Source organism: Dermacentor silvarum, chromosome 1 (genome assembly GCF_013339745.2).
Source record: "Dermacentor silvarum isolate Dsil-2018 chromosome 1, BIME_Dsil_1.4, whole genome shotgun sequence".
Lineage (NCBI taxonomy): Eukaryota > Metazoa > Arthropoda > Arachnida > Ixodida > Ixodidae > Dermacentor > Dermacentor silvarum.
In genome coordinates this window covers 130582138-130596894 of record NC_051154.1, presented here as the reverse complement: position 1 = coordinate 130596894, position 14757 = coordinate 130582138, and the positions used below count along the sequence as shown (strand labels likewise).

Genomic DNA, 14757 nt, shown 5'->3' with positions numbered 1-14757 from the left:
TACAAGAACTGAAATTTGGGTGAATTTGTAAGAATTCATACTTGACTTAAAGCTCTCTTTTTTTTTTTTTTTGCTCTTTAGGTAGAATAGGAACATTACACTCTTGGCAACATAATATATTCATGAGCGTAATTGCAAAATTGCGCCCTTCAAGGATAATGAAATGTAATTTAATGATTGAACTCATTGTGATAGGGGAGCAATGCGAAAACGCCTCTGTGCTAAGATCTTCGTGCACGCTAAATAACCCAGTTGATAAAAAAGGATCAGTAACTTTTCCATGCGGCGCTTCTAAGGGTCCAGTTGCGACATTATGACCTAAAATAACGATAAATAATAAATGAATAAAATTGCCAATCCTTTCTTTAAATGGTGTAGACACTCCCCTTGTTGAAATTGTATCCAACAGCCAAGATTTTTCTTCAGGGGTTGCTGACGCGACGGCTGCGCAATGCTCCCAATCGATTCTGCCATCATCACTGGCTCCATTGAGTCTGGCGATGAAATGAGATTACGCAATGCAAGCGGAAATATCTTTTTCCTCCTCCTGTATACATTAAGGCAGCTCTTCAGTGTTGCCAAGGGCTCCGTTGTAAGCTTAGACGAATCTTTGCTGCACTTCGCTGTAAAGGACGTCGGTGTATAAGCTTATCATCTTCATATCTTGCCTGTCTACGCGGTTGGCCATCTTTCGTCACATCTGAATACGTGCCTGCCACCATACATGAGTTGTTGCGTGCACTGCGCGTCAGCCACATGTCAGGGCATGCACGGGTGAAATTTGATCATGTTCATACGTGAGAACAAAACTCCAGCGAAGAATCCGGAGAAAGAAGCGTCGTCCTTCGCCTCTCGTATCACAGTGCGATATCGAGTGTCAGGTCCTGCGACGGCGCGCTACGCTCAGCGCCCCAGCGACATACTGTTGCCGGCGGGAGGAGCAGGTGCCTCGCGTCTGGCCAGCCTGCTGACCCTTCCGGCGAGCGAGTCCTTGTGGAGAGCGTGGTAGCTGCGCACGCTACGTCATGTTTTAACCTTGAGGCTCCAGGGCCCGCGGCGCGTACGTACTACGAGGAAAGCGCGACTGCTGCGGCGGCGCTAGCAGCTGGGCACGTGCCGTTGCCCAATGAGCCGCGGAGGCAGCTGCCGCCTCTGGTTTGTTTGCGTGCCGGGCGTGCATTGCGGGTGCTCAATGGATGGTGTTCGGCGTGAGTGACGCATCGTATCCCGCCGCCGGCGGCTCGCCACCCCCCTCTGTCAGATGGTCATTGCTGGCTGACGGCTTGTATAAATGGCTCTGCACCTCGGTTCGTACTCTTTTTTTCGCTCTATATGAGGGGATGTCACTCCTAGCTGAATCTGTTCGCAGTGTCTGCCTTGCCGCTTGTCTGTAAAACGTTCGTTATCTCCGTGCAGGTATTCGCTACATCCGCTGGGGAACACAAACAATGGAATCGAGGCTGTGCTCAGGTATACACTGCATAATCGGACAACTCTCTCCCATTCCACCTAGCAATTAGGAAGAGTAAATAATGCGGTCTCTTAAATGGTCTTTATGGACGCTTGTTCTCATTTCTATGAATGAGAGCAAATGAAGATAAAGCCAGAGATGTCTTGTATATGCGACCCATTCGAGGAATTTCTCTTACCTGGTGATTCATATTTAACGTAAAGTGAGTTTTTGACTCAGGTATTGTAGCTAACGACTAGACTTGGCGGGAAAATAGCGCTCGGCAAACGCGTCTCAAGTCAATTGAATATTGTCTCAAATTCTGTGATCTTCATCGATAATATTAGCTTTTAGTAAAGGGTCGAATTGCTGCATGGAACTTAAAGTAAACAAATATGTCGCCTCTGTCATGAGTTAGCCGTATCTTCACAGAGCTTTACGGTCATAGTCATATACGCGCGTTCACGGATGTGTATGCAGGATAAGGTCTCTGGAAAGACACCTTATGCTGGCGCATGTTTACCACTTAGTATTTCATGGACATTCGCCATTAAAACACAACTTGTACACGGTTCATTACTGCATTATTGACTGAGGATTTGAGCGGACGTATTCGGTGGCAACGTGAGAAAGCAACAACTGAAAGACACTGTGACTGTAATAAATGTACTTTTTCTGTTAATTTAGTTGCGCATATAAGTTCAGTGATTGGTACTTTAGCAGCAGTGGCAGGAACTGTCTCCATTTCGTTGATTACGACATGTCGTTTACAACGTCTGAATGAGAGAAATTATCGCACATACACATATGCGGAGTCACAGTAGCCGTGTATACCATGTAAGTTCTGCCACAAAGCACATCTTATTTATGTAGTAGCAACAACGCTAGTCCCACTGTGTATGTTTTTGTCCTCATACCATCACGCTGCTTAAATATACCTTCATGGTGTGATTGTTTTTGTTCGTTATTTTGGTGAAATCGCATCTACTTTGTGTAAGCTTTGTAGTGAGTAGCATGTTGTGCTGGTATTAACATCGCATATTCTTGCACAATCTTTGATATCACAAATAAGCTTTTATATCACAAGTTGTAGTACTTTGCAGAGGCGACTTACATGATTAGGAGTTGGCGTCTTCGAATGGAAAAGCCAATCTCTCAATTTATAGATAAACAGTTCTTTCGCTCTTGCATATACTCAGCATATCTGTCTGGCAAATGTAGTGGCTAGTCACATTTGTGCTTTTTCATATCCATTTGCTTACCAGCTATTTACTAGCCATTATAGGTGTCTGTGTAGGTGTATGCAGAGCAGACTATGTAGATGACTAACCGGTTATCGAGCAGGACGGGCCGCAGTACCTTATATACAGTGACACACGCAACTCGGTGTGAAAGAGAACAAACGCAGTGGTGCAAGCATTGCGTCGAGCCGGCTTGGCGTAAAGAAACCATTTTTAGGAAGGGTGACACAAGCTTGGTGACCACTTTCCGGCGATGCTACTGGTTGCTATATTTAGGACAAGGTGTGTGAAATCGTTACACCATCCCGGTATATTGTTCTCTTGCATAGTCTCGCAGAGTGTCTTGCCAAAAGAGCACCCTCGGCGACTTACGGGCGTGCATTTGCACAGCAGATAGCAAATGTTGCCGTTGGCCTTGAGGTCTGCTGAAAAACGTTTAGCTCCGCAAGCGGAACTTCGTACACGAGCACGGACGATAGAAGAATCAGGGAAAGTGAGGGGGCTCCATTTTTTTTTGGGGGGGGGGGGGTAGAAACAACCACAATTAAGAGAAAAGGGGTAGCCGGCGCAGCCTATAGGGTGTATGCACTTGACGTCATCCGCGGGGAGCGCTACCGTCGTCTGCGGTTGCCACCATGCTGGCGGTCGCCGTCCTTAGGCGGCCTAGGCCTAGGCCCTGGCAGTAGCGCAACGGACGATTCAGCGGAAGGTTGCACTTCAGTATTTATAGTCAGTTGGTGTGTTCGGTGACTATAATCCACTTAAGTGCATACGCACGTGGCTTAGATAAACATGAGCGATTGCGCTACGAAGAAAAAGTGCGCTTGTGCACGGCAGCGTCGACCCACTTGAGCTGAAAGACGCTGAACTTCAGCGCGAGGTCGGGCTGCTGCCTCGCGTGGATTTCACCGACATCAAAGACTATCTTGTGCACGGAACAAGTTTTGTGTCGCGCGAGCAACTAAAATCATACAAATCCATGGAAGACAATAATTATCTGACGAGCGGCTGGGTGCAGCAGCCGTTCGTCAAATTGTTGTTGTTGTCGGAAAGGTGAGCAAGCGTCCGTCGTTCATTCTTGTTCGCGTTTTGTTCTTTTTTTTTTTGGTGAAATAGCCGTGTGAATTGTGTGGTATCCCATAACCACGGTAATGGGATGTCGCGGTCGGAGAGGGATTAGATACAGCAGTTGCTAGCGGTTGTTTTCAAATGGTTTTTTAGGCCTCCACAACCGCTGCGTGCCGTGCAGGTGTTTTAGTGCTGGTTAGAGACGCGCAGCTTTCGAAACAAACAAGTGTATTGTATTTGTAACTTCTTTCCTTTTTATTGACCGTCAGCATTTACGTAGTCCCGTAAATGCCATTCACTGACGTCGTACAAATTAGCGTTAACATTGTTTTATTTTGAAAAGTCAGTGCTCCAACTCGATCTGCAGCCACCACGATTTTCAAATTGAATTGAAATTTTTAGATCTCGACGCTTCAGCTGTCAGTTTGTACTCTCGGCTTCGTCATTCCCAGTCATTCAATGAAAAGCCGCTTGCACCGTGGCTTCTCATAAAAGAAGACGGCGATACCGCGCAGTTCACCATTATGCCGCTGCTGCATTAGCGTACAATCGCGGCACGTATAGTCTCTCCGTGCACGCAGATACACTAATTCAAGTACTTTCTACGTAATAACACGCACTCACGGCTCCGCGCACAAAACACTGCTGTGTGCGAACTCCCCACGACGGCTTGGAAGATAGCGATCTCCAATACTTCCGCGACGCACGGACGAACCGACGACCGTAAACATGGCGCGGCTGCCCGGCGATGCTGTCGCCGCCTCGCGGATCATGGTTCAGTGCATACCCCCTATAGGCACAAGCATATCCTTAAATACAGTTAATAATTAAAAAAGAACACATGAAGCCAACAGATAACGAACACAAGGAAAGCATAGCACAGGCGTGTTCGCAAGAATGCAGGAATAACAAGCGTGGTAATCAGCTGTGATTTAGGGGCTGCAATTCCAAAAATGAGTTGATTTGCTGGTTGTAGACAGGCAATTAGCACCAGCCTGGAGGTTGCGATTTGTATGAGTACACAAGTCTGTGACTTGTGTACTCAGGTACACGGCTTTCAAGCCAACCGCACAGCTGATGCTCCTAGAGATACACCAAAACAAAATGGTCCCCCCTCCCTCCCCCCCCCCTTCACACACTTACACACGCACACACTTACACACACTTACACACTTTTAAGATGGGCGCTACTTGCTAAAATACAGCCAACAGCTGGCACTTGAACTGTTGACCGTGCTTGCCCTGTAAGCGCGATCCCCCGGCAAGCCTGGCTTTGCGAAAACTGACAGAATGGCAGAGAGACCATGGAGAAGCCGCTACTCTTTAGACTGGCGAGCTTGGGGCTTTAGTTCCCTCAAAGACTGCAAGGCATCGGACACCTTCAACGTGGCAGCGCATATAACGACTATCGTCGTTGAAAACGAAAGCCATGCCAAGAAGTGGACAAAAATTTTTTAAATCCCTTTGACCTCCTGTGAAAGAGAAGCATGCTACGAGCAGGCTGAAGAAGTCCCGTGACCGAATTCACGATATTTCTCGTTCGTGAGAACTGTCGTTGGCCGGTCGTCATCGCTAATGTCTTCGCATTCACGATTGGCTGACGCTTGCTTTTATACGAACCGAGCGTGCGAATTGATTTGTGAATATGCGCTCCTGGTAATTTGCTGGGCAGAGGCTGCTATCCTTTTTTGTTTATAGCCTGTGACAACCTAAGAATGCAGTGGCAGCTCTCCACTGTTCAGTACAGATGCAGAAACCGCATCAGTACAGATGCGCCAACCAATTAACTTCGCTCATTTCCGTGACATCACAACGACGACGAAATGTTTCAATATCGTTTTTTTTTTCGGGAACAATTTTATTTTTGAGCGCGGAAGGACAGAGGACAGATGCTGTAGGGTTTTGTGGGTGGAGATTCTACTGAATAATTGGATTGACACCGCATGTAGTTACGTATACATATATATATATATATATATATATATATATATATATATATATTTTTTTTTTCTGTGGTATTTTTTAATTACTTCTCCGTTTTATGATGTTCGTCCCGATTATCTATTTACTCCATTTTTCTCAGTAGAGCTCGTTAATAATGCAAATTTCAATAAGGTGGAAGGTTTCGAACTTATAGGGGAAATTTAAACACCTCATTTGCATCAAAGAACGCGTAGTAGCCTTAATTTGAAATGAAATGTCTGCAGATTAACCTTTCGTTAATAGCTATGTGCGCGCGGCATAATATCGACCACACTTTATCTCTAAACCAGAAAAGTAAGTTCGATAGGTTTGAATACCAATGAGGTCTTCTCATTCAAAAAGTGAATTACCCTCTACTTTCATTTGTATATTTGCCAATGCTTCAGTACAAATTTAAGAGCATAATGTTTGAAGAGCTCGGCAGCACTGGCGCTCTTCCAAAGAACTTATTTCAAGATAAAATTTATTTGTCTTTCTTTCTTTCTTTGATACTGCGTAGCGATGTGCAACCACACACATGTTGCAACCACTCAGTGGTTCACTCAATTTATTTGCCTATTACACATCTGGCTCTCAACGTCAAAACCTCATAAAGCAAGTCGAAAAAAAAAAGATGGGAATAAATAACTACAGAAAAGAATAACAAGGAGAAACGTTACTGAACAAAAGCCGTTGCTCCCGAAGCCCCTGAGAGATAAAAGACGGCTTATTTTCAATCGCCGTAACTCTTTAGGACGGGAACAAACAGCGCTAGGACGGGACGAAGTGAGTAGACTAACAAGGCGCTGAACTAACAACCACTGGTTTATTGCTGGGAAAGCAATATGTACAATACACTGGTTCAGCGCAGAAGGCCAGAAAAAACACGGTTTCTGCGCCGGGAAGGGAATGAAATCATCACATCACGCGCGTCGTCATAGCAGGTTATGTTTTACAGCGAAAGCTGTATATGGCTAGGCGAAACTAAAACCCGTTCGTCCCATGTTTCGCAAAACGTCTCCATTGGCTGCGCCGTCAGTTACGTCCTTCTCTACGTCGCACCCAAGCGCGCGCGCCATTGGCAGTGCCGTTAGTGACGTCGTTCTCTGCGTCGCACCTGCTCTGCCCGATGAGCCGGTGCACTTAGTGCATGAAGCTGCTAGCCATGCTAGCCATTCATGCCACCACCGGGTGGCTAGCAGCTTCATGCACCAAGTGCACCGGCTCATCCAGGCTGGGTGCCCTATGGCCCTGCTGAAGGGTGTTTCAGAAAAGCTTTTGGTGATCCTGACCAGAGGGAGGGTAGAACGTGACGCCCAGGACAAGGGACCTCATGCGAGCACAACCGTCATACCCTATGTCCATGGGGTCTCGCATAGTTTAAAAAAAGGTCGCCGGAAAAATGGGCGCAAGCGTTTTGTTCAGCGCAAGGGACAAGCTGTCGGCGCTATGCCGCAAGGTAAACAAGGAAGGCCACAAAAAAGCAATCTGTGAGAAACAACACAGAAAACCTCATGTTGACTGCGCATACGTAGTTGTGTATAAGATCCCGCTCAAGTGCAAACGCTGCTACATTGGCCAAACAGGCCGATGTTCGAATGTGACCGGCTGAGAGAGCATGCGTACGCAATGAGAGGTTCCGTACCCAGAGCCATTTAGCCCAGCACTGCAAAGAATGTGGCTGCAAACCTCTCTTTGAAGATTGCACTATACTAGGTAGATATACAGAACAAAGAGCACGCGAGATTTGGGGAGCGTTTTGCATTCAATCGCACGGAAACTCCTGCGTCAGCGTACCCTCTGTTTCTCTGCATAGCTGCGAGATTAACTACTTGTCAAAAACATAACCTGCTATGACGACGCGCGTGATGTGATGATTTCATTCCCTTCCCGGCGCAGAAACCGTGTTTTTTCTGGCCTTCTGCGCTGAACCAGTGTATTGTATATATTGCTTTCCCAGCAATAAACCAGTGGTTGTTAGTTCAGCGCCTTGTCTGTCTACTCACTTAGTCCCGTCCTAGCGCTGTTTGTTCCCGTCCTAATGATGTACCAACCAGCCCAGACCAGCACACTCCTTCAGGCCATAACTATAATTACTTCACAAAGCTAGAGTGGTGCCCAAACGTCTACCGAAGGTCATCTTAAACTTAATGGTCTACGGTATTATGCAGTCAGTGACAATTTCAGTCGGTGTCTTCGCAATTATGAAGAGGGCATTAATACACCTTGCCTGGATTATCCATCAGTAACACTGGGTTAACCACCCTGCCTTTGCCACCCCGTTTCTCTCTCTCTCTAACCAGACTTGTATATATTGACAAAAGTGCATACTGATATCTCGCACAGGCAACAACAACAACAACAACAAAAAAAAGAAGCTTCTGGCAATGGAGGACTGATGGGCATCATGCATCCAGCCCTATATAGATGCTTCGGATGCGTTCTCTTGAAGCAGCAACTCTCTCCGGCTGTGGTGCTGTAAGGGAATTGCTGTGGTATTCTCCTGGCGACCGGCTAAGTTAGGTAGGAAATAGTTCCCAAGAAAGAGGATCATTAAATGGTTGATCGGAAACACTCCAGCTGACAGTAAGCCTTATACGAGGTACAGTCACATCTGTCAGATGAACAATATTAGGCAACTGTAAGCGTGCCGCCATGTGTGTCGCTAAGAACTGTGCGCCGTAACATCGGTGCTTCTTAACACTGGATGCTTGTGCTTGCGTTACGGAACAGTTGAACGGAATCTGCTGGAAGTCGTTCACTGAGAGAGCCCTGCACGTGCACTTTCGCAGCGTTGGAGCCGTGGCTTTTCCGGACGCCGGTGTTCAGACGCCGGGACACAGCGCATGTGTACTCAAATGGCTCGAAGCATTCCTGACTGATCGCTATCAATTCGTTTCTATAAATGACAAATCATCCACTGTTCTCCCTGTAACTTCTGGTGTACCTCAGGGGTCATTTCTCTGTCCTCTTCTCTTTTTAAGTTATATTAATGATTTACCCCTACACGTATCTTGCATATCTTGCGTTACCCCTACACGTATCTTCAACATACTTTCATCAGCTAACAGAACTTTTGGCTTCATGAGACGACACTTGCGTGAGGCCCCGCAGAACGTAAATCTCCTAGCTTTCAAATCCCTTATCAGACCGAAAGTTGAATACGCATCACCCATCTCGAATCCATATCAAGTCTATCTTGTTAACGCCCTCGAGTCCTTTCAAAGTCCATTCATCCTACTCGTATGACGTAAGCGTATCATCCTTAAGAGCAAAATATGATCTACAGCCCCTTGCACGTCGCCGCGCTACAGCCAGCCTGTGCCTCTTTCATAAATTATTTTACAGTTCCCTAATTCACGAGCCATATCCACCCGCACGCATATCGCTACGAACTGGGCACCCATTACACGTCTTACGGCCACGCTCCCATACAACTACATTTGATCCTTCGTCGTTTTTCTCCCGCACAGCATCAGACTGGAACGCCCTTCCTCACCACGTCGCTGAAATCACTTGCCCGACATCGTTCTTCGAAAATGTGTCTTTGTTGGCTGAAAAATGATCTGTTCTTTCACGTGTCATTTCATTTTTTTCCTTCTATCTGTTTTTATGCACTTGCGAAATGTAGCTTTCTTGTACAGCTTTTCTGAATACTCGTGTTTCTGTTACGTTATCAACTGTACCCACCCTTTATGTAATACCCCTAGCAAAGCGGTCTTCAAGGAAATAAAACTGAACTGAACTGATGTTAAGGGCATCGTGCCAAAAGGGCGCTCAATATCGTTCGCGCGCTACCCGAGTTAACTCTGTCAATTAATTCTCGAAGGTTGTCGAAAAGGGTAACGCGTGCCGGTAGTTCACAACATATTGGCAAATTCGTGTCAGCGCTGAATATTTCCGAACCTTACACATATTTTTTGACGACCTCGTATCAAGAAATCAAGGAGCACCGAATCTGTGCACCTAACCGTTATATAGTGCTTAACACGCGCGCCCGCGCACACACGCGCACACGCACACACTCTGTTATATTATATATATATATATGAATTGTTATATCGTTCATAACATAACAGCAAGAACAACATAGCGATATTATGAAGATACTCTCTAAGCAACAATGCGAACAAAAGCGACATTATCACACAACATTTATTTATTTATTTATTTATTTATTTATTTATTTATTTATTTATTTATTTATTTATTTATTTATTTATTTATTTCAATACCTTCAAGGCCCAGGGGGCGTATATCAACATATTAATCGACAGTACATATAAAACACACTGTTATGAACACAACGGTTTTTACATCCGTTAGTAGCGCTTACCGATACCACTGTTCCAAAAAAAAAAAAAAAAATCTGAGCACTGTTAAAGCGCGCTTTTGCATTGCTCTTTTGTTGGCCACGAGCTTAATAATATCTGTAAACTTAATGGTGTATTTGAGCTGATGTCATTAGTGACAATTTCAGTCGGCGTATTGGAGTACGTATCATGATGAGGGCATTCTAGTAGAATGGGATATGAGTCTTCGTCCGCAAAACCACAGTCACACTGGAATTCATAATCACACTGCGCCCGATGCTATACAACAAGTGCTTCTCGTGAATACCTACGCTGGGTGCGTTTGATGAGTCAACCACACAAAAATCCACGGCAAACCACCGAAGGTAGGCTGCTGGAACTACGTGGACACGACGTAAAAAAGTTGTTTTGAAGCAGCAACTCTCACCGAAGCTCTCGGACGCTTGACAGCAGCAGAATCAGCAGCAGCTGGCCGTTCTTCACCGTCACTAAACAGCGCTCTGTTTAGCCCCCATCAGATACTGTTCGCTCAGAGCTGTTAATGAGCTGCAACCTCCAGGTGCGCCTGCACTGGGCACGTCAGCCACTCGGAAACCGGTGACTCTCCGCAGGAACTAGGTGGATTTGACGTAACGAATGCCTCGCTGAGGAAACAAGAACGGCCATCGACACACTCAACCAAGTGGCAGCAGCCGGCAGCGGACGCACTTTCATCTACCCGAAACAGCACGCTTTTTCCCACACAGGTGGGTACGTTTGATTACGTGGGTTGGTGTTGCCTCAATAACACTTCATTCGTAACACCTAAATAACTTTTTCTTTTTCGGTGTTGCTGGAAATCTGCGGTATATTTTGAGATTGCACAATTTCAAAATCAAGCACAGCTTGACAGATATGTGCTCGCTACTCTTTCATCGAAATTTGAGACACCCGCCTGCCACGAACGTGCAGAACGACTTGCAAAGGACGGCCAAATGCGCAGCCTAAGGCTCGTTTTAACTACACAATTACTGCTTGGTTGACACGAGGGATACGAGAAGCCCAAAGTTACTTCCCCACCACTGCACTTCCCAGCCACAATGTGTGCAGGAATAGGCATCTCATGTTGGCCCGCATGCGGAGCTCTGCTATAATGAGCTACTCTGATGGCTGCCTCTCCCTTCACTTTCAAGGGAACACTTAACCATAGATGCAGTTCAATAAGATGTCCCACGTCCACTGCGGTGGGCCCGGATTGGCGTTCGCTAACAGCCTTAAGGCTAAATTACAAATACGCACACCCATAAATGAACACGAAGGCGCAGAGAGGGACAAGCACTATCGTAGATCTATCGTATAGAGCACCGTGCGAATTGTGTTGAGGTTGTACATTCGGATCCTGCCGGTGGCGTAGCATCTCTTCTTTGACTTTACCTCCGCATGTCTACAATATTGGCAGAAAAGTATCAGCTTACTCTTGTGGTGAATGAATGAATGAATGAATGAAGTGGCCGTTTAATGTATGCCTTGGTATCTAATGTCAGTCATTATGCTTCTAGCAAGAATGGGGAGGATGACGGACAATGGCAGAAGGAAGCACGTCTAGTTCTCACTCTAATTCCACACGGAAAGTGTTGACGTTAGCTTGGGGGACCATGTGCGAATGATACAACTGACGGGTCGACAGTCTCAGGCCGGCCGGTTGCCGGTCGCTTCTCTATAAAGAATGTTGTAAACTTGCGACATGGGTCGAGTTTCGATGAAGGGCGCCAAATCGATCACAAATCAACACAAAGTATTAAAATTTAATGACACTGGCAAAACCGCTGGTTAACTATCAGTTGTTCTGTGTGTGTGTATTTTGTTGTCCGTATCTAATTCGCTGGGGAGAACATCGATTATGCAATACCAATGAGACCAACGCTCAACCTTGGTGTTCTGGGTATAAATGCACAGGGGGACGCTGTGATCGACCTGAACGCGAAGATTCAGGCTCTCGGCGCATCTGCGGATATTTGCTGGAGAATGGCGGAAAACAACTGCACTGGGCCAGAAAACGAAGATGTCAAGAGTAACAGAGCGCTTGTGAATTACGCACCAACCTGCTGCAATTGCACTCATGTCAGAAGGACATGCTCTGAAAATCATCCGCTCTGAAAAACGTCAGGACACGGACATTCAAGGTTTAAAAGCGGCTTTATTGTTCGGAAGCTAGTGACCCCGACGCCGTGTCAGAGAGACCGACTGAAGCTTCAGCTTAGCGAACTCGAACAATATGCAATATGTCAGACGTCAATACACCGCGATTCAAACTCTAGAAGGCTGTAAAAATGAAAATGTTCCAGTCTTTAGCTCTCCGTGACGTTCAATGGCATTGGCGTGTTGCGTTTTGTGGTACATACGATAACTGCGTTGTTACATGAACTGATATAGGGTTTACACGGCCTATCAGTTCAGCTCACTGTGGTTTTGTGAGAGAGAGATTAAACTTTTATTGGTGCCAGCAATTCACGAGGGCGGACGCAGCCCCCTCTCCGCCTTGAACGGCCGAGATCCCCTGGGTCTCAGCGGCTGACTCGGCTAGCTGGATGGCCCAGGCATGGTCTTGCTGGTCAGAGCTGAGCAGCAGGATCTCCCACTGCTGCCAGTGTTTTGTGAATAATTTTTTTTTCGTAAGTAGAGTGGGGCGAAAGACGGCACGTAGAATAATTGACGTTAAAGAGCGTATTGTAGTTTATAAAATCGATACACGTTCTCAACATTGTCCGCATTTGTCAACTTTAGTAATCACTATTGCATACTATTGCGCTATTGCGCTATCGCATGCAGTATGCAATGCGATAGCGCATGCACACTGCAGATCCGTTATTACACTTCGTAGGCAAGCCTTTTGCGCGCTGTTCTAAAGCTGACTGTTTTGTTTCCACCAGCGTTAGTGTTTACCATTGAACGTGCGAAGGCGACGTTTGGGTTTCACAAATATGAGGCTGTTTTAGAATAGGGGCTCACAAAGATAAGAGACCCCTAACGATTAGCGTCTCGCCACAGCGCGTGCGCCAATCCACAGCGGTATCTTTGGGTTTGGGTTTTCGCACCCCCCTAACTCTACATTTCATAAATAGCCTGGGTGCCCCAAACCTGCTTTGCGTCGTCTCAACGTCGTCGCAAACTTCTCTAAACGCGGTCAACGCCTCCTCATTGAAAATAATAAGCTTTCAGGTATACTTTTAATCCTGTAAAATATTACGGATCGCATTATTTCATGTTTTTTTTTTTTCTCTGGCATAACGTTTTCATTTTCCTTCCGAGCGTAGGAAGGGCTCTGCAATCGCGTGACACTAACGCAATCCGGGAAGCCTATTCTTCAGCACCTTCCCGGCGCTGCCGACCACGAACGCAAAGCGGTCGCTTGTTGGGGCACCCAAAACTCTAGACCCCTATTCTAAACCTCTCTAAAGCCGCATAAACTTCGAGGGGCGAATTCACAAAGATTTTCTTTCGTCATTGGCCATCCGCCTTCACGAATGTTGTGTGCATCATCAGGATTGGTTGAAGTTTTCTTTTACGAACCATTCTAACGTACAGGTATTTGTGACTGCGGGCCCCGTTTTCTTACAAATGTCAATTCAATTTGAAGAGCGTTAAGCTTGCGAAAAAAAAATCCTTGTGTAAATTGTAAGCGTACAATGCTTACAAGCAATGTCATTGAGTCATTGACGTACCTGCGGAGTTCTTGCTGAATCGCGTTGAAATATCGGCAAAAGATCCGTATTCACAAAGCTTTGCGTTCGTAAGTGACCTTTGCAATAATATGTCCAGCATCACAATTGAATGAAATTTGCTCTTACGAGCAATTCAAACTTAAGAGCAGCTACCAGCAAATCATGGTGCTATCGCTAATGAAGACTGCCCGGCCAATGGTAAACAGCTCTTACAAACGGACAGTTTTTTGAATTGGGCCTCTGTTCCGTCGTATCTTGTGTAAGGTAATTATACTATCGTCTTTTCGTCTGGTTGCATTCAGCAAAAGTGAAAACGTCGACCATTTGGCCGAGCCGAGAGCAAAACCTGGAACATATCAGCCAGTATAATGTAAAGATGCTGTTCCAATGCTATTCCTTTTCGCGCGTTCTCAGTGGTCCGAGTAGCGCTTCGCCCACGTTGTCCGCGGGATGCACCGTTCACGGCCGGCCGTGGCCTGTTGTGAACTATGGCTGTTACGAAAGGAATATCATTGAACGAAATGAATCCTTACTGTATACCGGAAAGCATTCCTACCGACTACGTTTATTATTATTTTTTGAACAATCCTACTTTTTTTTGCAGTGTTTGTTTAACCTAATGATAACGATCCTTTACATAATTATTATTCACAAAGGCACCAGCTAATTATGTAACACTTCAGAGGATCAAAATGCCGAACACGGCGCGCATTCTACCGGCAGTCGAATAAAATCAGTTTAAAACGTAATTCCGCGGTAAAAAGTAAACAAACGCGGTCGATTAATGAGAGGGTATACCAGCCAAGCTGGAGCCTCAGTTGGGTTCATAACTTCATACGTCCTTAAAAGGAACAAACGTTTGTGTTAACTGTGATTTCGAGGACGCAGATCACTGAGTTCAATACGTAAACCTTAGAACATTATGAGGCTGCATCTAGCTGCATTATGAGGCCGGTGCAGCGATCATATGTAACTTAACACTGTCAGGCTGAATTGATCCGGCATTTGGCATCAAAATAGAT

The 14757-nt window shown here is 45.9% G+C and overlaps 1 protein-coding gene across 6 annotated transcripts in view; it reads left to right on the top strand.

Annotated features, from left to right (window-relative positions):
- The window catches only part of LOC119436029 ((Lyso)-N-acylphosphatidylethanolamine lipase), a 123316-nt gene that overhangs the window by 32311 nt on the left and 76248 nt on the right, over nucleotides 1-14757 (top strand). For 2 of the 6 annotated variants that reach the window (XM_049655245.1, XM_049655232.1), the window contains exon 2: nucleotides 1417-1470. The exons of 2 other annotated variants lie outside the window; for them this stretch is intronic. In XM_049655245.1, coding sequence (XP_049511202.1) covers nucleotides 1449-1470 — 22 coding nt within the window. In that variant the 5' untranslated portion in view covers nucleotides 1417-1448. Of the gene's footprint in view, nucleotides 1-1053; nucleotides 1308-1416; nucleotides 1471-14757 lie in introns of those variants that run through there. 2 more of the 6 variants (XM_037702762.2, XM_049655251.1) reach the window with 2 other exon arrangements.